The 25,664-nt window shown below is 40.1% G+C and overlaps 1 protein-coding gene across 2 annotated transcripts in view; it reads right to left on the minus strand.

Annotated features, from left to right (window-relative positions):
• Positions 1 to 25,664, minus strand: part of LOC140211625 (guanine nucleotide-binding protein G(q) subunit alpha) — a 243,042-nt gene that overhangs the window by 126,933 nt on the left and 90,445 nt on the right. For both annotated transcript variants that reach the window (XM_072281561.1, XM_072281562.1), the window contains exon 2: positions 20,147 to 20,331. In XM_072281561.1, coding sequence (XP_072137662.1) covers positions 20,147 to 20,331 — 185 coding nt within the window. The remainder of the gene's footprint in view (positions 1 to 20,146; positions 20,332 to 25,664) is intronic.

Raw genomic sequence — 25,664 nt, forward strand, 5'->3', positions numbered from 1 at the left:
CAATAAAATTAAAAGGAATGCTTGAGACCTGAGAGTGCATGTGTTCTGGACCCAGTTATTATATTATTGGCAATGATCTGGGCCGGATGCTTTTCATGAGTTCAGCCTCCTGAAGGCTGCTCACACGTAAACCGCAGAGACTGAAATCACATGATCATTGGGGTTTGTCGGAGTTTGTGATGGCTCCTCCATGTTTTGAAGGTTAAAGTGAGCACAGAAGGCATGGAACTCATCTGGAAGCAAAGCCCTGGTGTCACCTATATCATTTGATATTACTTTATCAGCGATGACAGTGACTTCAACAATGGCATTAGAGGAGGCCATGGATGGATAGGTCAGAATGGGAGTGGTAAGCCACACTGAAGTGGGTGACCACTGGGACTTCCTGCATTTTGCAGCAGACAGTGCGAAGATGCTCAGTAACGCAGTTCCCCATTCTGTACCAGGACTCACTGATGAGGAGGCCAACAAGGAGCACTGGATGTAATAAATAACCCCGGTAGACTTGCAGGTGAAGTGTTATCTCATCTGGAAGGACCATTTGAGGCTCTGAATGGTGGTAAGGGAGGAGATGTTAGGGCAGGTGTAGCAGTTGTCACACCTCCAGGAGGAAGATCAGTGGGGAGAGACAAGTGGACAAGGGAGTCACATACAGAATGATCAGTACAGAAAGTGAAGAAGGTGGAGAAGGAAAGATTTACTTAGAAGTAGGATCCTGTCGGAGATGGCAGAAGTTACAGAGTACAATTGAGTTAGTTCAGTGAGCATTTGCCATATTATTGTCTGCCATAAAGACAGCTTCCTGGCAGGCAACACTCTCTCCCTCACTACCAAATGTCTGAGGCTGAACAGGATCATTCACAAGCTCGGAGCCCTATTTCAAACAGAGATCAGCGTTCAAATACACATGCCAACATAATAACAATCTAATTACAATTTCAACACTGCCTCTGCTGAAATCCTTATCCAAGCTTTTCTTATCTGAAAACTCAAGTATTACAACATTATTCTAGCCTGTCTCGCATCCACCACGGTTCAGTAAATTGAACTCATTCAAAATGCAGTTGCTCGCATTTGAACTGCCTTCCACCTCCCTGTCCCCAATCTACAATGACTCCCGGCGTGACAATGTCTGTTGAATGAGAAGTGTGAACACTTGTTGGAGATGGTAATGATCTGATACTTTTGAGGCAAAAAAGAATTGTCACTGCTTCAATGCAGTACATGCCAGAACACTGTGCAGATGTTGATGCAAGAAGAAATTGACCTCATTTACTGAGATGACACCAAAGAAAGGTAATACAGTTTAAGTACCCTCTCTCCGAAATGCTTCAGGCCGGAAGTGTTTCAGATAGTTCTGGGTTTTGGAATATTTGCATCTATATAATGAGATAACTCGGGGATGAGATCCAAGTCCAGACATGAATAATTTTGTGCATGAAACAATAACGCGTACATTGCACCACCAGAAAGGTAAGCTGTCACTACTTCGGCCGTCAGTGGCTGCTTGGCATCACCGTCATTCGGACTCTGAATTTCTGCACTACTGGTAAGCAGTCATCGTCTTTACACTTGTTCATCACAGATATGTACTGTTACAGCATGTTAGATTTTCATCACTGACGATCTTGGCAAACTCAAGGAATTTCTCTGCTGCTTTATGATCAGCAGACGCTTTAACACCATAAGTCTTAGAAAACTTAATACTGGGTCTTTTAAATTTCTGTAACCAGCCTACTGAGTATTCAAAATTATCTTCAATTTTCAGTTCATGATAGACCCTTGCTTGTTTCATGATTAGCATACTGTTAATCGGTTTCTGTTTGCCCTTGATACTGACAAATCCACTCTTACAATACACAATTCGGATCTTCATTTTATGCAGTGTTTTTCTATTTTTTTTATTCACTTCTGTTCATTACATATGTGAGATCACTTCTCAGAACTGACTGTGGTGTGCAGAGACCTGTGCATCACCTGGGAGCCTTCCCAGTGTCTTGGAAAACCTGTACTATGCAATCCACAAATATCCCTTAAGGTAGGGGGAAACTATAAAACAAGCAGAAAACGTGAAGAGGAAAACATTCAGTATTTCACACTGATTAATTTTTGGAAGTTCCCCAGTATCATCACCAATAGTGAGATTCTTAAGAAAAGCAAACTGTAGACTTTGCTACATGCCCACAGACTGCAAGCTGCAAAATTTGCTTTGTGCCTACAGACTGCATGACTCAGACACATGGTGTTCTGGCCTCTAGGGGCATGGTTTGTTTTGTATGGACATCACCTCTTGTAGGTAAGCTGCTTTTTATAAAAATCATTTCCTGCATGGGTTAATTTAGACTCAATTTGAAGCACACAGTGTAAAGACGACCATCTCCATCCTCACAGTAATATCCGTGAGTCTGAAGTTTTTGCTGATATTGGTTGATATATTTTATCATTGCACCACAAATTTACTCTTCAATTTTCAGTTCATTGTGATAGATCCTTAATTGGTTCATGGTCAGAATACCGTTAAGCAGTATATGGTAGTGGTACAAGCTTACATGACAGTTACAGAGTATTGCATATGTGCATTGTTTTGGTTAACAGAGATTGTGAGAATAATCGATAATATATTCAAGACATGATGATTCTGAATTGAATTTAATGCGTACTTTACTTAACTTTCTGCAGTCTCACAGGAAAGATCTCATTAAAAACTCTAAAGAAAGCTTCTGTCTTGGGTGATTTTTGAGGTGTTTAACTCGCTGCATAGCTTTGCATGTACACACTGCGAGAGAGTAGACTTGGAGTGCACGCTTGAAAATCATTTGCTAATTCCTGTTGCTATATGGCCAATTCTGGAAATCTGATGCAGAGGAACTTATAATACTAATGTTCAAAGGAGGCTTTATGAATTATTCCCACTGACAACTGGGAGAACCCTGCCACAGCAGGTCTGAGGAACTTCAGCCAGTCATAGCAAGCAACCCAGGCTGAAGCTCACAAACAAGCGAGGCTGCCAAGCATGTTCTGCTATATGTAGCCACGAAGGAAATGTTTATTGCTTGCAGATCCATCTACTCCTGTGATACCTACATTCTCCTGCTCATCTGTCAGGAACAGCAATCTAGTTGCCTCTCTTGGAAAATCTAATCTTTGTATAGCTTACAGAAGAGCAAACAGAAACCTTTTATAAAGAGCAGTGGGAAAGAGAAATCATGTTTGACCAATCTCTTTGCTACCCATGACCCTAGAGATGGTGACAGCTCGTGTGATCAAGGCAGTTACCAAGAGAGACCTGTTGCAAAAACCACAAGGGCTGCCAGTTAAGTACAAACAAGAAATAAATGTCACTACTGGCCACCAAGATTCAGCAAACCCTGAGACTGGCACCGAATTGTGGATAACAGGAACTGTACAGACAGCTCAATGTTGCGCTGCATTCCTAGGAAGTCATCTTATTGCAATTTTCTGTAACGCAAAGCCACATCATCTGTGTGTTCACCAATAAATGAAAATAGAAAAAACTATTGATTTAATTCATTTTTAAACCCCATATGATTTCCATGAGAGCAAATTCTATCCTGCATCTTGAATCTTTTTTGTAATGGTTTATGAGTTCAAACAAATGGATAATTTCTGTAACCCAAGCAGCCATAACACAAAAGTCACTTGTACTAACAAATCCAAAAGCTATTTGATAATATGCTGCACCATTTTCCCCCTGGGATTTATCCAATTTCCCTCTGGGATCAATAAAGTATGACTACGACTATGACCATTTATCAGAAAAATTAAAAGCTCGTGTTATTGGAGTTGATATATTAGCATGGATGGAGGCTTGTCTAACCAACAGGAAACATAAATGAGTCTTTTTCTATTTGGTATGACACAGTGAGTGTCACAGGGATCAGTGCTGGTGTCTCAACTTCTTAGAATTCATATATGTGACTTGGATTAACAGAATGCTGGCACAATTGCTAAATTTGGTCACAGTACAAAGTCAGGTGGGAAAATAAGTCGTGAAGAGGACCCAATGAAGCTATAAAGGGATAATGATAAGTTAAGTCCATTGGCAAAGATGTGGCTAAGTGGAATATACAGTGTGAAAAATATAAATGATGAGAGTTTTAGAATTATAAGGGATTTGGCTGTCCTAATGCATGATTCACATGTGTGCACGTGTTGAAATTTATGAGGAAAGCTAAGAGAATGTTATCAGTTATTCCTAGAATTGATTTCAAAATTGGGGAGGTTAGACTTTAATTATACAGGGCATTTGTGAGATCACACCCCCGGTACTTTGTATTGAATTGTTTCCTTATTTAGCAAAGATGTTAATGCGTTAGAAACAATTAAGAGGAGTTTTATTTGACCTACATCTGGAATGGAAAATTTATCTTAAGAGGGACAACTGGACAGGCTAAACTTGCATCAGCTGAAGTTGAGGGGTGGTAACAGTATAGGGATCTTAAAAGGTCTTATCAGATATGGTGAGGATGTTACATAGCACAATCTAGAACAAGGAACCATGATTTAAAGTTTGGGGGGGGAGGTCTTTCATTTAAAACAAATGCAGCCAATTTTGTACTGTACAAGTACAGAAACTGCACTGCAGATGACAGGAGGGCTCAACAATGGGTACTTAAAATTCCACAACACAAAGACATATGTACAGACATAGGTGACAACAGGGTTTTACTTCCAGATGAGCTCAATATCATTTCTGCTCACTTTAACTATCAAAACCTGGAGGAACCGTCACAAACTCCCACAACCCTTGATGATCCTGTGATTTCAGTCTCTGTGAGGTTTACCTGACAGCATCCTTCAGGAGGGTGATCCCATGAAAATCATCCCCCCAGACGAGGTACCTGGCTGAATTTCAAAGACCTGTGCTGATCAGCTGTCTGAAATTCTCACTGATATCCTTAACCTCCCGCTTCAGCAGTGTGAGGTAGCAATCTGCTTCAAGCAGGCTTCAATTATACCAGTACCCAAGAAGAACATGGTAACCTGCCTCAATGACTATTGTCCAGTCACACTTATATCCATAGTTGAAGTAGTTTGGAGAGGTTGGTGATGAAACATATCAACTCCTGCCTGAGAAGTGACTTGAATCTGCTCCAATTTGGTTAATGGCACAACAAGTCCACAGCAGATGCCATTTCATTGGCTCTTCACTCAATCCTGGAACATCTGAACAGCAAATATGCACATATTAGCATGCTCTTTATTGACTATATTTCAGCATTCAATACCATCATCCCCCTCAAAGCTAATCATAAGCTTCAAGATCTTGGCCTCAATACCTCCTTGAGCAATTGGATTCTCAATGTCCTCACTTGAAGACCCAAGTCAGTTCAGATTGGCAACAACATCTCCTCCACATTCTCTATTAGCAAAGACGCACCACAAGGCTGTGTGCTTAACCCCCTGCCCTACTCGCTTTACACTTGTGACTGTGTGGCTAAGCATAGTTTCAATACCATGTTTAAGTTTGCTGACGACACCAATGTCATAGACCAAATTGAAGGTGGTGACAAATCAGCACACAGGAGGGAGATTAAAAATTTGGCCGAGTCGTGCCACAATAACAACACCATACTCAAAGTCAGCAAGACAAAGAGGTGATTATTTACTTCACGACGAGGAAACCAGAGGTCCATGAGCCAGTCCTCATCGGGAGAGTCAGAGGTAGAGTGCGTCAGCAACATTAAATTCCTCAGGTGTTATCACTTCAGAGGACCTATTCTGGGCCTAGCACACTAAGTGCCATTACAAAGACAGACAGAGCCGTAGTAGTAGGGGACTCCATAGTGAGAGGTACAGAAAGGGGTTTCTGTGGTAACCGGCGAGATTTCAGGATGGTGTGTTGCCTCCCTGGTGCCAGGATCCAGGATGTCACGGACCGATTGCAGGGAATCCTCAAGAGTGAAGGTGAACATCCGGAAGTGGTGGTGCATGTCCGCACAAATGACGTGGGGAGGAAGAGGGAAGACATTCTACAGCGCGACTTCAGAGAACTCGGAAGGAGGCTGAAAAGCAGGACTTCCAGGGTGGTTATCTCCGGTTTGCTTCCAGTTCGCCGTGCTGGAGTGGTCAAGAACACGGAGATAATGGATCTGAATGTGTGGCTGAGGAACTGGTGCAGGAAGCAAGGATTTACATTCTTGGACCACTGGGGTATGTTTCGGGGTAAGTATGAATTGTACAAAAGGGACGGGTTGCACCTTAATAAGCGGGGCACCAGCATTCTGGCAGCCAGGTTTGCCTCTGCAACACAGGTGTGTTTAAATTAAGTAGTGGGGGGGGGGGGAGGGGACAATCTGGAAACTTAAGGATGGAGATAAAGGGAAAGTGAGAATAAGTTAAGAATGACAGCAGAATCAACAGAGCAGAAAGCTCAAGAAGGAATAGTACAGTATGGCCAAGTGAAATAGGAATTGATATGGGAGGTGAGGGGAGTAATGAGTTAAAAGTATTGTATATGAATGCACAGAGTATAAGAAATAAAGTGGATGAACTTGAGGCACAGTTGGAAATTGGTAAGTATGATGTTGTGGGAATAACAGAGACATGGCTTCAAGTGGACAGGGCCTGGGAAATGAATATTCAAGGGTATACATCCTATCAAAAGGACAGACTGATGGGCAGAGGGGGTGGAGTGGCTCTGTTGGTGAGGAATGATATTCAGTCCCTTGCGAGAGGGGACATAGAATCAAGAGACGTAGAGTCAGTATGGATAGAACTGAGAAATTCTAAGGGTAGAAAGACTCTAATGGGAGTTATCTACAGGCCCCCAAACAGTAGTCTGGATGTAGGGTGTAAGTTGAATCAAGAGTTAAAATTGGCATGCCGCAAAGGTAATGCTACAGTTGTTATGGGGGACTTCAACATGCAGGTAGACTGGAGGAATCAGGTTGGTACTGGACTCCAAGAAAGGAAGTTTGTGGAGTCCCTCCTAGATGGATTCTTAGAACAGCTTGTACTGGAGCCTACCAGAGAGAACGCAATTCTAGATTTAGTGTTGTGCAATAAACCGGATTTGATCAGGGACCTTGAGGTAAAGGAGCCATTAGGAAGTAGTGACCATAATATGATAAGTTTTAATCTACAATTTGAGAGGGAGAAGGGAAACTCGGAAGTGTCAGTATTACAGTTGAACAAAGGAAACTATGGTGCTATGAGGGAGGAGCTGGCCAAAGTTCAATGGAACAATACCCTAGCAGGGATGACAGTGGAACAGCAATGGCAAATGTTTCTGGGAATAATGCGGAAGGTGCAGGATCAGTTCGTTCCAAAGAGGAAGAAAGATCCTAAGGGGAGTAAGGGGAGGCCGTGGCTGACAAGGGAAGTAATGGACAGTATAAAAATAAAAGAGAAGAAGTATAACATAGCAAAGACGAGTGGGAAGCCGGAGGATTGGAAAACTCTTAAAGAGCAACAGAAGGCAACTAAAAAGGCAATACGCAGAGAAAAAATGAGGTATGAAGGTAAACTAGCCAAGAATATAAAGGAGGATAGTAAAAGCTTCTTTAGGTATGTGAAAAGGAAAAAAAATAGTTAAGACCAAAATTGGGCCCTTGAAGACAGAAGCCGCTGAATTTACTATGGGGAACAAGGAAATGGAAGATGAGTTGAACAGGTACTTTGGATCTCGGTTCACGAGGGAAGACACAAACAATCTCCCAGATGTAATAGTGGCCAAAGGACCTAGGGTAATGGATGAATTGAAGGAAATTTATATTAGGCAGGAAGTGGTGTTGGATAGGCTGTCGGGTCTGAAGGCTGATAAGTCCCCGGGACCTGATGGTCTGCATCCCAGGGTACTTAAGCAGGTGGCTTTAGAAATCGTGGATGCATTGGTAATCATTTTCCAATGTTCTATAGATTCAGGATCAGTTCCTGTGGATTGGAGGGTGGCTAATGTTGTCCCTCTCTTCAAGAAGGGAGGAAGAGAGAAAACAGGGAATTATAGACAGGTTAGCCTGATATCGGTGGTGGGAAAGATACCGGAGTCAATTATAAAAGATGAAATTACGACACATCTGGATAGTAGTAACAGGATTGGTTCGAGTCAGCATGGATTTACGAAGGGGAAATCATGCTTGACTAACCTTCTGGAATTTTTTGAGGATGTAACTATGAAAATGGAAAAGGGAGAGCCAGTGGATATGGTGAACCTGGACTTTCAGAAAGCCTTTGATAAAGTCCCACATAGGAGATTAGTGGGCAAAATTAGGGCACATGGTATTGGGGGCAGAGTACTGACATGGATTGAAAATTGGCTGGCTGACAGAAAACAAACAGTAGCGATTAACAGGTCCCTTTCGGAATGGCAGGCGGCGACCAGTGGGGTACCGCAGGGTTCAGTGCTGGGACCGCAGCTGTTTACAATATATATTAATGACTTAGATGAGGGAATTAAAAGTAACATTAGCAAATTTGCCGATGACACAAAGCTGGGTGGCAGTGTGAAATGTGAGGAGGATGTTATGAGAATGCAGGGTGACTTGGACAGGCTGGGTGATTGGGCAGATGCATGGCAGATGCAGTTTAATGTGGATAAATGTGAGGTTATCCAATTTGGTGGTAAGAACGGGAAGGCCGATTATTATCTAAATGGGGTCGTTAGGAAAAGGGGATGCAAAACGAGATCTAGGTGTTCTTGTACATCAGTCACTGAAAACAAGCATGCAAGTACAGCAGGCAGTGAAGAAAGCTAATGGCATGCTGGCCTTCATAACAAGGGGAATTGAGTATAAGAGCAATGAGGTCCTTCTACAGCTGTACAGGGCCCTGCTGAGACGACACCTGTGTGCAGTTTTGGTCTCCAAATTTGAGGAAGGACATTCTTGCTAATGAGGGAGTGCAGTGTAGGTTCACAAGTTAATTCCCGGGATGGCGGGACTGTCATATGTCAAAAGATTGGAGCGACTGGGCTTGTACACTTTGGAATTTAGAAGGCTGGGAGGGGATCTTATTGAAACATATAAGATTATTAAGGGATTGGACACGCTGCAGACAGGAAGCATGTTCCCACTGATGGGTGAGTCCAGAACCAGAGGCCACAGTTTAAGAATTAGGGGTAGGCCATTTAGAACGGAGTTGAGGAAAAACTTTTTCACCCAGAGAATGGTGGATATATGGAATGCTCTGCCCCAGAAGGCTGTGGAGGCCAAGTCTCTGGATGCTTTCAAAAAAGAGATGGATAGAGCTCTTAAAGATAGCGGAATCAAAGGTTATGGGGATAGGGCAGGAACTGGATACTGATAGTGGATGATCAGCCGTGATCACAGTGAATGGCGGTGCTGGCTCGAAGGGCCGAATGGCCTACTCCTGCACCTATTGTCTATTGTAAAGAAAGTACAGCTGCGTCTCAACTTCCTGAGGAGTTTGTGAAGATTCAGCATGTCATCTAAAACTTTGACAAATTTCTATAGATGTGTAGTGGGGAGTTTATTGAAAGGCTGCATCACAGCCTGGTATGGAAACACCAGTGTCCTTGAATTGAAAGTCATAAAAAAAGTAGTGGATACAGCCCAGTCCATCACAGGTAAAGCCTTCCCCACCATTGAGCACATCTACACAAAATGTTGTCACAAGAAAGCAGCATCCACCATCAGGGTATTCCAGCACCAAGGTCACAATCTCTTCTCACTGCTGCCATCAGAAGAGAGCCTCCGGACTCACAGCAACAGGTTCAGGGACAGGTATTACCCATCAGCCATCAGGCTCTTGAACAACAAGGGATAACTTCACTTGCCCTTTCATTGAATAGTTCCCATAACCTATGGACTCACTTTTAAGGACGCTTCATCTCATGTTCTCAATATTTATTGCTTACCTATCTATTTATTTATTTTAAATTTATTAATTTTTAAATTTATTTTTGTATTTGCACAGGTTGTTGTCTTTTGCTCACTGGTTGTTACCCTGTTGGGGTTCATTCTCTTATGGTTATTGAATATGCCCCACAAGAAAATGAATCTCAGGGTTGTATATGCTGACATATACGTACTTGGAAAATAATTTTACTTTGAACTTTGACTTTAAATGTGATCTAAGGATTGCTAATCAATGTGAAGGGATTGGAAATTGAAAAGATGGAAGGAGGAGTTAAATCAATTAAAAAAGGTGATTTACACAAATTTACAAGCAAGGTGCCAGTGGGATCTGGTCATATATTTTCAGGGATCCTGAAGAAGAAGAAAGGCAGTTCGAGCTTAATGTAGAAGGAAGAACTGTGCCAGAAAATATATTAAAAGCCATAAAAATGCAGTCACTCAGTTGAGCAAATACTGATAAACCTTTCAATTTTTGAGAGTTAATAAAATACAGTATTTCAACTAATGTGAATTATTAACTGATCATTCAAAATAATTTTTAAAAGTTTTAAGATCAGTGAGATGTATTTCACATGGTTCAACATTTGTTTTGCTGTCAACAGTACAAGTTATGGTCTGGTCAATTGTGTTGAACAGTGTGGAAACAAATTGCAAGATGTAGGTCAGTTTTCTTAATCATTGCCTAGGTACTTAAATCTGATTTTTTTTTCTTTTCCACAGTGTGCAATTTAATCCTTTTGTCATGTCTTGTCTTTTTGTGCAACACGTTTCTTGCTTCAATTCACTTCCCATTGCATTCCCTCAAAAACAGGTCCTGAAGGACAAACAGCATTTCCTAATATAAAAATATCACAAGAGATTACAAAATAAATAACATTCATTCCGATTTATCCCCCCCCCTTCACAACCCATGTAATGGATGTCTATAAATCCCATGTCACTGCTATCTTGAGTTCATTAGATAATTAACACCAAGTCTGTGCATTTCTTAAACTTGGGATTCAGACCAATCACAAAGATGAGATTAGCAACTTGGTCAAGGTTAATAAAGAATAAATGAATTTGTTTATGTATTCAATAAATTGTAAGATTAGGCTCGGTTTTACAATGCAGGATGAATTTAACAGTTATAAGCAGTAAGTAGGTTTGATTTAATACTCAGCTGAGCTCTATTCCATCTTTGTTTCAATGCATTCTTTGTTTTGTAGCTGCATGCAAGGAGATGAATCTCAAGGTTCTACTACATACTTTCATAGTAAATGTACTTTGAATGAGATATTTTGAATTCCAAATTGTAGAGACAATATTAATTTCAGACAATTTTGTATTGACTCTTCTTCTGTTCATTATTAAGCATTACAAAAGCAGCATTCACTCTCTACAAGTTGCTGGTCAGCTTGCTTTAGCCAAATCTTCCTGTTTGAATGGCTGAAGTGGACATATAGCAACAGATGCAATTTACATTTATATATTTAAGATAGGTAACGGCATCATGATGTCAAAAGGTACTTCTGTAAATCCCTTCATGTGTATGGATTAGAAAAAAAAATTAATATATGTTCCATTGCATATACATGATGATGACCTGGCAGTGGCTGGTTAAGTGATAAACTTTCCATGTCCATCAACAATCTGCATCTCCAATGCCCAACGGATACTGTTCAGAGATATCCAAAAATCATGAGAAAGATGAAAGTTATGGGATTTTCAATTACAGGCCTTCAAAGATGTTGACAAATACTTGAAAATTCTACTTTGCATTCCAAGCTTTACTGCAATTGCCTGTTGGAGGTTCGGCATGTGGAGCATTTGCACTTTCAAAGAATGTCCAGTGATATCCATGACACGTTCATGGATGGAGAGATATTTATAAGGAAACTGATGGCCATCGAATGATGGCAAACACTGTGAATTTGTCAACTGAAAATCAATTAACATTCCCCCAGTGCTTAGAGCAATGGTGCAATCCACCTTAGTTTAATAGTTAACCTCTAATCACGGTTAACTAGCATTGTCTTTTTTAAATTCCAAAAGATAAACTATATTATGGGCAGGCGGATACTGGTATTTCAGAAGGAATTTGTTAAGGCTACCAGTTTGAAATTGAGAAACAATATATGCCTACCAGATGCATTATATCACAATGAGAGGAACCACCGAACAATGTAGAAAATTGCCCAGTTATGTTCTGTTCACAGATAGAATCCAGCTGATTACTCTGCCATCTACTTACTCTTAATCATTAGCAAAGTAATGAACGCATCATCGACAATGCTTTCAAGCAGTATTTACTCACCAATAACCTACTGAGTAATAGCCAACCAGGTCCAAATCACACTGCTGCAATCTTGAATCAAACAAGATCTTGACAGCAGAATTCCAGAGGTAGTCAAAAGCAACTTCCTTTGACATCAAAGTAGCATTTGGCAAGTTTTCCATTAAGAAGCCTTTGTAAAATGGACACCACTGGGCAACAACTGGAAACGCTCCAATTGACCTTGCTCAAAGAAAAGTGGCTGAACTGTTGGAGAGTAATCATCCTGGACCGAGGATATAATTCCAGGAATTCCTCTGGGCAGTGTCCTGGTCCGAACTGAGATTTGATCCACAATATTTTTGTGTGTTTATCTTCGACATACAGAATCTGCATGATTTTCCTTTGTTACATGCCATTTCACACTTATACTGAATCACTGCCTTCATGTCCTCATGGAACTCCTTAAACAGGAAGTTGGTGGTAACAGAACACCAAACCTCCAAAATAATAAAAGGTTCATGAAATGTCTTATTCATTTTTGAGTGTATTCCAGCAATACGGCACTCTTACAAGGAACAGGCTCCAACTGAATTGCAAAGCTTCCTTGCCCTTTACCATCGCAGCACAGAACAATTCAACATTTAGAAAGCTCTATGCTGGTTCTTCATGCTTTGGATGTTATTAGCAAAAATTTGTGCATAATTAAGGTATTGATTGACATTCTATCAATGACTTTTGCTGAGGGAGTACATTCAATACATGTCACATGGAAAGAAAATTTAGGTATGAATTTGTAACACTGCACATTTCAGGTGGTAGCACAGGATGGGGAGTAGGCTATTCAGCAGCCCCAGCCTCTTCTGGCAGTCTGGTAAATCATAGCTACTGTGCACATCAAATTTATATACCAAAACTTATTCCATATTCCTTAAAATCCTATTTTCAATAAAAATCGAAAGAAAATTTCAAGTGATCCAGTATCATCAGGAGGGTATGACTGTGAGCAGGTTAGTGTGTTCCAGATATTGGCTACTTTTTTTTTCCTGAGTTCATCCCAACAGGCTTGAATGTAATTTTAAGATAATGCCCTATTTCTGGATTTTCCCACCAGAGAAATCATTGCCCTACATATACCCTATTGCATCACTTTCTCTTTTAAATTCCTCAATTAAATCAGCTCTTATCTTATCCAGTCACTAAGGATTTTAAATAAACTTCATCTAGCATTCTCTGAAACTTAACCCTTTATTTCCTACTTAAACTTTGATTGTGCTGAGAATTAAAGTGGTATGGTAAGTAACCTGAAGCCAAGCATGGCCCTTGCAGACTGAATGAGAATGTTCTTCTTCAAAGTTCAAAGTACTTCAAATTATCCAATCTGCATTTGGCTTCTCAAATGCAGAAAATACAAGTGCACTGCCCTTCAGCTTGAAGAAGTGTTTGAGTCTCTGAATGGCTGGGAAGCAGAGGAAAAAGAGCAGATTTTGCATCTCTTGGGAACTGTAGTCATGTAAACAAAGTCACAAGGGAAAACACAGTTGCTGATCCGCTTGCTGGTAGAAATTATGGAGGATTCATGGAATGTCGAAGCTAATGGGATGGAAGGTGAGGAAAAAGAACTAACTGGTAGGAAGCAGAGGAAATGAGAGCAAAAGTGCAAAAATATGGTTAAGAATATTTCAGTACATCGTAAAAGACAGATTAAAGTTCTGATCAGATACTATACATAAACTGCAAATATGTTAACTAATCTGCTGCACATTTCTAGCATTCACTGTATTTAAATTAGCTTCAAGTAATCTAAAAGACACTTAAATAGTTAGCATACTTAGATTATACGAAAATAGGTAACCAATTCATGTTGACAATTGAGAAACAAATTTAACTTAGACATAATGATAACTTTAAAATTCATCATTTGTAGATTTGTTTCTATGCCACATGCAAAAATACATTTTCCCCAACTTTGATTTAAAATTGCATGGACACCAGCTGCTCCGTAATTTCTTTACTTCTTGGCTTACAACTGTCCGTCATTTACTTTTTTACTCCAGCATAGATGTTTCAAAGATGAGATAAAGTTCCTTCGTGGATAAGTTCAAAATACAACTTGAATTTATTTTACTCGGTGGAGCAAATGGTAGTTAAGTCAAGTCTCAGCTGATCCTTTGTCGCTTTTTATAGATGCACCTATCCAGATGCAGTATGGCTTGGTGTGGCATCTGCTCTGCCAGACAGCACAAGACCACAAGAAATTGCAGAGCTCAGTGCATTACTGAAAGCAGCCCTTCCTCCATCCGCACCTCTTACTGCCACAGTACAGCAAATAACATAATCAAGGAGCTCACCTGGTCCAGATGCTCTCTCTTCATCTGTTGCAGAAGATACAAAAGCCCAACAGCATGTACCACTGGGCACAAGGACAGCTTCTATCCCACTGCTACAGGCCCACTGAACGGTTTCCTTGTTTGATAAGGTGACCTCACAATCTATCTCGTTACAGCCTTCGATTTTACTGTCTGCCTGCACTGCACTCTCTCTGTAACTGTAACACTTTACTCTGCATTTGCTCCTTGTTCTCATTTGAACTACCTCAATGAACCTGATGTTTTGAAATGATCTGTATCGATGGCATACAAAACTAAATCTTTCTTTGCATTTTGCTACGTGACAATAACTAAAGCAATTTGCCAATAATATTTCTTCAGCTAATCTCCCATCATTTGCTCAAAATGTGAAGATGTCACAAGAATTTGGAGAGAAAGAATTCCATCAGGCTATGTCAGGTTCTGAAAATAAAACACGAATCAGGGATGATGCATTGTTACGTTTCAATGTCATCCAACTGACTCCTGTTTACAGAATATAGTACCCTGCATGAAGTAACACCAAAAGCCATTTAGAGCAAGCAGAATATGTTCAATCAATTTCAAAATAATTTAAATTTCAATTGCAGCAGGTTGTGAAAAAAGTGCAAAATAAACTCAACTGTGGATCAGAACAGTGAAACAGTGAAACAATGAATGAACAGTGAATGAATTTGTTTGTTTATTTATTTAGAGATACAGTGCGGAGTAGACCTTTCTGGGCCTTTGCGTCACACTGCCCAACAATTAACCCTAACCTAACCACATAATAACTTATAATGACAAATTGACTAACAGGGTGCACCCTTGGACCGTGGGAGAAAACCGGAGGACCCCGAGAAAATCCAGGCATTCCATGTGGAGGACGCACAGAGACTCCCTAAACAGGACTGGACTCTGAACTCTGACACATCGAACTGTAACAGAGTCAGGCTAACTGTTACGTCACTGTTTACAAAATACCATTCATAATGGTTGAAATTAGAATGCAGTGACACATCTTCAAGGAATATATTTAGCCAGCATTTTAACATACTTTCCAGAAATAATGAACCATCTTTTGTTACTTAAACACAGACAGCATTTCAAGATGCTGAGTTGATGGAAGGACAAGGAGACCAAGGCTGAGAGCAGGGAGGGGAGGAAGCAACAAGGGAATGAAGAGAGAGGTTGAGGAAGCAGGGAGTAATGAAGATAAAGGACGTGCAAATAGCAATGTTCGGAATGAAATAGGTGAGAAGATGAAAAAGGTGATTAGGAAAGAACAGGGAAAGGGATCAAATAGAAATGTATACGGGGAGAGGGCAAGGAAAGCAAGGGGATATCTAGAGAAGAGGAAGAATGAAAGAGGATAAAAGGAAAGGGGACAAGAACAATAAGATGGGCAAGGGTGGGAAGAAAAGTAGTTAAGGAGAATGGAGAGATAAAAAATTGGGTAGTGGGGAGGAGTAACAGATGAAGAATAGCCTGGAGGAATAAAAATATTTCTTTCCACTATATTCCCACCATGTTCACAGCCTTGAGTCTTTTCTAGTGATTTTCCTGTCACAAGCACAAAGATTGTCATGCGACATTCTTCAGCTATTTCATGAATATTAAAGTGACTGGCAGGCAGTACTGTCCCGCTACATCTCCAAAGAGCTGCAGTGCTGTCTGAAGAACAAAACTGACTGCTGGCCAAGTACCACATCCAGCTTTAGACAAAGACCCAGCAGCCATTTTGACTTGGTACCCAATTTTTAGCTACAGACTCTGCCAGCAGATAGGGAAGCTGTGATAGATGTTTGGGAAAAAGTCATGTTTCCACTTGCCAACCAGTACAGTGCTAAATGGGCCTCAATGATTCATATGAAAAGCCAAAACCTTCCAGCATTAATATGTTTGTTAAAAATCAGTATTTCTTTCTTAATTCTCATAACAGTATTTTTCATCAATAATCTGCAATGCATTCAAGTGTAACAAATATCAGAGGATTAGAAATCAGCAACAAAGCAATCTTAAGACAAGCAGCTTTTATAGTACATCAAATACTTCTGTGTAAATGGAGTTGAAGACAAAGGAGAATTGAATATTAAAAACATCACTGCTAAATTTCATTGTGGGCTCAAATATTTTGCAGTGGTAAGCATGTTACTGGGATGTGAAGTGGGAAAACTATAACCATTTAAAATACAGCAGGAGACTGAAAACTTAGATAGGCATTACTCCTGGGGACAATACTCTTCTTAAACAAACTTCAGAAAAAAGAACGATATTGCCAAGTATGGATTTTAAGTTCATTTTTATCACAATCCAGTAAATTCACACTAACTTGTAAACACCGGGATAAAAACCTTGTTCCTACACATGCTGTGAGGCTTTCCTTCCACGTGTAACTCTAAATCTAACACTCCCATTAAAAGTGTAACATATAACTCAGACAAAATTGAGAGTGAATTAAAACTCAAACTATTTAACATTTTAAAACCTCATGAATTTCACCCATGAACATTTAACATCCAGACTAAGAAAGTAATTTGGTCATCTGCATAAAACTTTAACACCAGTGCATAACGCATTGTTGTAATCACATTTGTATGCTTGAAGTAAATGCATATTTTAAAATTGCCCTTGTGTTCTATTTATGCATAATTTTAAATGCCATTGTATTGAGCTCACAGAAAATAACAATCACTTCAAACAGAGTCACGTTATACTTAAACTCAAATGGAACTAATGCAGTATTCCTATAGATTGAGGCAGATCTTGAATGGTCCCAGCACAAACTTAAAATTGCAAAAAACAAGCAAGTGTTTGTCCTGTATAACACCTGCCTGTGAATTGTAAACTCATGGGTTCAAACTATATATGTGAGAATACAACACATACATAGGGGTAATTTCACTGGGTTAATATTTGAATGGTGGGTAAAGCTAAAGTTTTATCAGTCCCCTTAAAAGAAACATTGTACTTTTGAAAGAGTATGCGAGTTCTTCCACTGTACTGGCAAACCTCAGTAAAATGGAAGTGGTGGAGAAATGATGCAGAGTAATAAGATCAAGGAATGAAGCGTGGTGAGGGAAGTGTGCTAGGATTGGACAGAGGAGTAAGGATGGGTGCTGAAGGTGAGTGGAAGGGTCAAGGGGCAAGGGAGACAGTGAAGGAGAAAAGATTCAGGGACTGGGAATATTGAGGTTGAAATGAGTCAAGAGGTGGGTGGGTAGAGGAAAATGAGGTGGAAGGTGTGTGTGCGCACGTGTGTGTGCGCGTGTGGTGCGTGTGTGTGTATATCGTTGCCTAAACATGCTTGCCTTGACATGTGTATGCAACAGAGTCTGGTCCCCAGCCGATTTTGATCCCCTTATCACCTCATCAAGACCTCATTTTGTCATGCCTGCTGTTATGCAATAGTCATCCATATTTACAAATACAAACAAGCAACTTCCTCTCATCAATATGAAGCTCAAGATCTGGAATATCAAAGCCCTCATGGACAGTTCCAACAGTGACAGATCTGAGTGTCACAAACACAGCTCAGGAACTCCAATATTCTGGCAACATAACCACTCTTAAGTGAGACATAACATGCAGGAGATGGTTGACTCAAATACAAGGTGAGTAGATTACCTTCAACAAAGGAATATAATTTGCACAAACTGGGCTTCCCAGTCAAGCAGCAGCTAGTCAAGCAACTCATGGACTTCAACTGTGAGATAAAGGAACACCACATGATTCTCTGATTCACTCTACTATGGAGCCGGCACACCACATGCACCTCAATACCAGAACTTACAGCCAAGGAGAATTTCTAGTCAGACTTTGAAAAAGCCCTGGTCGACATACAACAAGATAAATTCAGTCTCTTTAGCAAATTCAGTATCAAATTCAGTAAATTCACGATCCTCGAGCAAGGGGAACTGGCAAGAAATGCATTAGATTAGATTAGATTCAACTTTATTGTCATTGTGCTGAGTACAGATACAAAGCCAATGAAATGCAGTTAGCATCTGACCAGAAATGCAAAGAATAGTGTTATTTACAAAATAACTGTGAATAAGAAGTAAGTGCAATAGGAAAAGGTAACATCATTTGGTATCCTCTTCCTCTTAAGGACCATATGAACATTGCTCTTTTCAATCTGTCATTTTCAACATGACAACTCATCCACTTGGAGCCATAACATTCACACTGTCTAGCTTGCCCTGAAGTTTACCATAGAGGCTCTTAGCTTTTCTGACAAAGGTCTGGTTTAATGACCAGGAAATTCAGTCATTAACTAACCATTAGTACATGCTGTTCTCAATACAGAAAGTCTATCATGCCTCTAGGAAAAAGACATAGCTCTACAACCCCAAAAGGCTCTAGTCCAACAAATCTATGAACCAAAAGGTTGGAGAAGAGAATGCAGGATGGCATGCAGCTCGCAGACAAACACAACAATGGCTGGATTCTTTACTACTGCCAGGACCTTGTCTATGACCCCAAAACCAAACGGCCCAGTCAAAAAAGAGTAGAAAGCAGATAGGAACTTATCAAAGCTCGAAATCCACAATTTCACCTGTCCTTGAAGCAAGTATCGTTGACTCAATTCCAGAGCAAACCAACCTACTCCAGCCTCACCATCAAAACTAACTGATGAAGAAAATAACATAAAAATATCAAACAAATTCCGCATTACAGAATACAAATATATTCCTGCACGTATTCTGGACACACGAGTCAGTGGACGCTGGAAATCTGGGAAAAAAAAAACACACACAAAATGCTGGAGGAAATCAGCAGGTCAGCCTGCATCTGTGGAGGGATGCTGCCTGACCTGCTCAGTTCCTGCATTTTGTGTGTGCTGCTCCTGCATATATTCTCTATTGACTTCCAACTATTATTAACCTAGACATTTACCTCTTACCACAATATGATGCAAATTTAATAGAAATCATTTTCTGGGAATCAACAAGCACACCATGAAGTCTGTCAATTTCCTCCGGGTGCCTCTAAGTCTGGGAGACTAGTGCAAGTTGCAATCTCATCCCTTCCAACATGACCATGACTTCTTCCAACTGACATGAGGTGTTCATCAATTCTTTTGATGCTGATACTGACAACTGCCATACTAAATTGAAAAAAAAATTGGCTCCAAGAACAAGTAGATATCTGGATAAAAAATTCCCAACAATGAATTTCATAGTTGTGGGAAATATCAACACACACATCAACATGTTGCATAAGCCAAAGTCTGAATTTGTAACCTTTACCAGCCAACATTTATTCAAAATCACAAGTGGAAGCGTATTTTTCTGCACAGATCTATCAGACTCGAGTTCCAAGTAATCATGCTTACCTTCCCACACAAACTTCTCTTCAAAAATGGTTCAGGATGTCACTCATGATAAAGTGTGCCTTTATTTTTTTAATACCAAGTTAAAATTCCGTATCAATTATATTGAGTTTAACATTGAGAACAAGTATTAATAATGTTAAGTTTAAAATTTTTATTTCATAATAAATATAAACTTACAGCAGCAACCACTCATGAAAACAAAAACAAACATTTGGATTGCGGCCATTTTGAATGAAGTAAATTATTTCAGTTTTTTTAGTGGGGCTTGACAAATCTGGTGCATGAAATATTTCAAGTACACTTAGTAAAGATAAAAATTCAAAGAAAATAATCTATATTTATGAAATATACTTTAGCACCAATTTACCTTATTATAGTCATATTTGTACTGTATTTTGAGTGTATCCATTGCTCTGATCATAGCCTGCATAGCAGTGAAGATATTCTGATAGACCAGCTTTGTGAAACCTCGTTTGTCCTCATCGGAGTACCCTGTACCATGGATGATTCGCATCTGTTTGATGAATGTGCTCTTGCCACTTTCACCAGTGCCTGAGAAAACAAACAAAGCACACAGAGTCAATAACGCTCATTTCTACTCAGTAAATCTGAACAGGAATTATACCGAATCAAATCACACTGCAGTCAACCTTGCCATGACAGAGCTTTAATTAAATACTTTATAATTAAATAAGAAAATATCAAACATTCTTTTATTTTGCACAATATTTGCTAAATCTGTTTTGGAGTTAATCTAAAATGAATGTGTTAAATTTTACTGCAATACAATACAACTTTGTTGAAAATCATTTTCCTGGATTCAGCAAGAATGTCACAAATACTGTGATTTACCTTCAAGCTCTTCAAGAACCTGACGCACTAGCACAGTATGACAAACTAAAAACCAATTCTTGCTACTGAGCAATAATCCTGAGACAAGACATGAAGTTTAGCCTTAATTGTTGTTCTCTAATTATCTCTTTGTACAGCTCATATTCCAATATATCTGAAAATAATTACCATTAAATTAATTTTTTAAAACAATGCAAACTAACCAGGAAGCACAACAAACACTTACTACTTTCCATATTGTTCCAGAAGTTAAACTTTGCACCTACTTTGCACTGAAAAAGATGGTGACAAATTTGATATAATAACCTACATCACGATCAACAACTTGTTTTGGGAATAGTTAAACAAATGCCTTAGAAATGTAACTGGCGCTAATTATGTATTGATGTAGACCTTTAAAGAGACTGAAGTTACTATTAACTTTTTTAAATAAAAGTAGTGTGCAATTAATTACACTGCACTGAACGTACAGGCATAATAAAAAGAACTTGTCTCATATCAATTGCTTTCTGTAGAAATTATCTGTTTGGCAATGGATTGTTTTCAGGAAAAAACCTAACCATTTCTTTCATGGTGCATCATCAACATCTCTAGCCAAGTCGAGAATGGAACAAAAAAATAACTTGAGCAGTTCAATCAAATGAAATGGTTCCCAAAGTAGGTCAGCTCTCATAATATATGAGATGGAAGCTCAAATACTAAAAATAATCAAAATAGGTGGCTCTTTACAGCATAGGGGCTCAGATCACATGGTATAAAATCGGCACTTCGGACATTTAGAGAACTGGTTCTACAACCATATTTTTGCTGATCCACTTTGAAGATTCACGTCTTAGTCATAACCTTGGCAAAAAAACTATTTGGTACACTGGAAAATGACAGCAAAGCTCTAAGTTTAAAATGTTTACCTCTGTCTTCAATTATGCAGGGATTATGTGTTCTACCCTACCAAATGTTTCTAACCTCATGCTGCTATAAAAGAGATACCACTGACTTTTGCAGCCAGAAGTATATTAAAAGCATGATCTTCATTGACATTTGAATCCTTCAATCATTTTTGAGAAGTGTACATCAAATTCCAGAGGACTCAACATACTCTGCTGTTCTCATCCCTTACAAATATCTTAAATAAATTCACAACATATTCACAAGGTTCATAAAACCATCATATAAAACTGTACTAAACTTCCATACCCTTCACAACCATTTTCCAGTTAGCTGCCTCTACCACTTACCTTTTCCTTGCTTGCAACACATGCAGCAGTGTGGTCTCCTCATTCCCCCAAACAGCAATACAAGTACTCATGTCGTTTTTGTTTCCTCCCCTTTATGCTGAGGCTGAATGTATGAAGACACGAGAACAAGCTCCAACACACGTAACGTTGAGACTTTATAAAGCATTGGTGAGGCCTCACTTGAAGCATTGTGAGCAGTTTGGGGCCCCTTATCTAAGAAAGGATGTGCTGACATTGGAGAAGGTTCAAAGGAGGTTCAGAAAAATGATTCTGGGATTGAAAAGCATATCATATGAGGAGAGTTTAATGGCTCTGGGCCTGCACTCACTGGAATTCAGAAGAACGAGGGGAAACCTTATTGGAATCTATTGAATGTTAAAAGTCTTCGATAGAGTGGATGTCAAGAGGATGCTTTCTTTGTTGGGGGAGACTAAAACTAGAGGACACAGCCTCAGAATAGAGGGGTGTCTATTTAGAACAGAGATGAAGAGGAATTTCTTTAGCCAGAGAGCGGCGAATCTGTGGAATTTATTGCCACAGGTGGCTGCGGAGGCAAAGTCATTTGGTGTATTTAAGACAGAGGTTGATAGATTCTTGATTCTTGATTAGTCAGGGCATGAAAGGATACGGAGAGAAGGCAGGAGATTGGGGCGAGGAGGGAAATGAATCAGCCATGACAAAACAGCGGAGCAGACTCGATGGATAACATGGCCTAATTCTGCTCTATCTTACATCCTATATTTTACAGTCCTATGATCTTATATACAATCTTACTGTATACAATTCTATTGTTTAATTTCAATAGATAGATGGATACTTTATTCATCTCAAAGGAAATTACAGTGTCACAGTAGCATTACAAGTGCACAGATATAAATATTAGAAGGGAAGTAGAAAGAATAAAAAATAAGTTACCACAAACAGTCTAACATCACTTCCTCAGCTACAAGTTGACTCACTATAGAGCCTAATGGCAGAGGGTAAGAATGACCTCATATAGTGCTCTTTGGAGTAGTGCAGTTGTCTTAGTCTATTACTAAAAGTGCTCCTCTGTAAGAAATATTATCCAGAATTACCAGGATTTTACGCAGGGTCCTTTGTTCCACCATAGCCTCCAGTGTGTCCAGTTTGACTCCTATAACAGAGCCAGCCTTTCTAACCAGTTTATTGAGCCTGTTGGCATCACCCGTGTTGATGCCATTGCCCCAGCACACCACCACATAGAAGATTGTACTGGCAACAACAGACTGGTAGAACATGTGAAGGAGAGGCTGCATACTCCAAAGGACCTTAGTCGCTTCAGGAAGTACAGGCGACTCCAGCCCTGCTTGTACTCAGTCTCCGTGTTGGTACTTCACTCCAGTCTGTCATCCAGGTGCACCCCCAAGTACTTGTAGCTCCTCACCACATCACGTCCTCACCATCAATAGTGACAGAGAGCAGTGCTGACTTAGTCCTCCTAAAGTCTGCCACCTGCATTGTATTACTGATGTTGAGCTGCAGGTGACTCAGCTTGCACCATCTGACAAAGTCCTCCACAGGGGCCCTGTATTCATCCTCCCGTACTCCCTTTATACACCCAACTATTGCTGAGTTATCAGAGAATTTCTGCAGATAACATGACTCAGTGCTGTATCTAAAGTTCGAGGTATACAAGGTAAACAGAAAGGAAGCCATTACAGTCACCTGTGAAGCCCCAGTGCTGCTGATAGCCTTGCCTGACACACAGCTCTGAAGCCACACAAACTGTGGTTTGCCAGTCAGGTAGTCCATAATCCAGGACACAATGGCAGTGCCAACCTGCACTGAATGGAGTGTTTCCCCCAGCAATATGGTATTGAAGGCACTGGAGAAATCAAAAAACATTATCCTCACAGTGCTGCCCTGCTTATCCAAAATGGGAGCAGGCTCTGTTCAGCAGGTAAATGACAGCATCATCATTTCCAATGTGCTCCTGGTAAGCAAAGTGCAGGATAGATAATTAGGAATACCGAAAGCATTGTTTCTGGTCTCAAACTCCATACCCACGATACCGATATAATCCCAAATTGCAATCACTACCTCAGAGTGACACAGGCCGTTTGCAATTTCAATAAACCAGAGATTCTGCAGATGCTGGAAATCTTCAGCAACCCACCCAAAATGCTGATGAACTCAACAAGTCAGGTAGCATTTATGGAGGGGCTTATTCTGGCTTCTGCTCCCTTCCTTTCCAGTCCTAATGAAAGGTCTCCGCCTGAAACATTGATTCTTCCCCTCTGTAGATTCTGCCTGACGTGCTGAGTTCCTCCTGCATTTTGTGTGTGCTGGAACTTCAAAGTTTTATTTACAACATCGGAGGAACTCAGGAGGTCGAGCAGCATCAGTGTGAGGAAAGAAATTGTCAACATTGAGGGTTAAAACACTGCTTCAACAATTCCCTTCAAAATCAATGCTGCTTGGTCTACTGAGTTCCTCCAGCAGCTTCTGTGTTGCACCAGATTCCACCATTTGCAGTCTCATGTGTCAGTTAAAGCATCCATCTCCAGCTTTCATACAATCTGCCACTTAAAAGTCTCAGCTACTTATATCAGCTCCCAACAGACCTTTTTTTTAAATACTTCACTGGCCTGTATCTACTTCCACTCTCTACACATTTTCACACATCCAAAATCAGTTGCTCATGTCCTATTTGGTTCCAGGTTTGACTGATACATTATTTTAATTTCCACTGCCTATCAATGGCACTTGTTATCAGCCAAACTGCTTTACCCTGCATCCAGGTTCCTTTTTAATCACTTCATGGCAGTATCCATTACCATTTCTAATCTCCAATAACTCCACAGCTCCAACTGCACTCTATTGTTCCTCCTTGAATTACCCCTTCTTTTGCCCAATGAGACGCAGATATCTTAATCACAATCCATGCTCTGGAATGACATCCAAAACTAATTAAAAATGATCAGAGCAAGGAAAAATTTTAAAATGCAAATATGCAGTCAGAGCTCTACAAGTAGTCCAGGTAAGCCCTACAGGAGGCTATTTTAAGAGTACAAGAAGAAACCTGATTGAGATTAGAAATGGAATTGGTTACACATCTGCTATGGCAGGGTTTGCAGGCCATGACTTCCTACAAAGAAATCCTAACATCATGAATGGCTATGATGCTTCATTCTCAGATGATATACATGCTGCGAAAGGGAGAATAAAATTACACCTGTGGAGTTCCTGCAGCATCTGATGACCTTGTGATCTCTGTTTCAGAGGCCGACATCAGTACATCTCTTGAAAGATAACCCACCAAGGGATTCACCCAATGGTGTACCTGGTCGGGCTCTCAAAACATGTGCTAACTAATTAGTGGGATTGTTCAAGGATATTTTCATTCTCCCACTGCTGTAGTCAGAGGTTCCCACCTGCTTCAAAAGGGAAACAATCATACCAATGCCCAAGACGAGCAGGGTGAGCTGCCTCAATGTCTATCGCCCAGTGACACTCACATCGACTGTGTCGAAGCGCTTTGTGAAGCTGGTCGCGGCTAGAATCATCTCCTGCAAGTACGTGGACACATCTAAAATGGATGCAATCTCATTGTCTCTGACCTTGGCCTTGGATCACCTGGATTTATGTCAGGCTGCTGTTTATTGATTACAGTTCAATCTACAACAAAATCATACCATTTTGAATCAATAAGCTCCAAAACTGGGCCTCTGTACCTGCCTCTGCAACTGGATCTTTACTCCCTCACCAGAAGACCACAGTCTGTGTAATTCGCAAATAACATCTCCTCACTGATATTCAACATTGGCATACCTCAAA

Source organism: Mobula birostris, chromosome 17 (assembly GCF_030028105.1).
Source record: "Mobula birostris isolate sMobBir1 chromosome 17, sMobBir1.hap1, whole genome shotgun sequence".
Lineage (NCBI taxonomy): Eukaryota > Metazoa > Chordata > Chondrichthyes > Myliobatiformes > Myliobatidae > Mobula > Mobula birostris.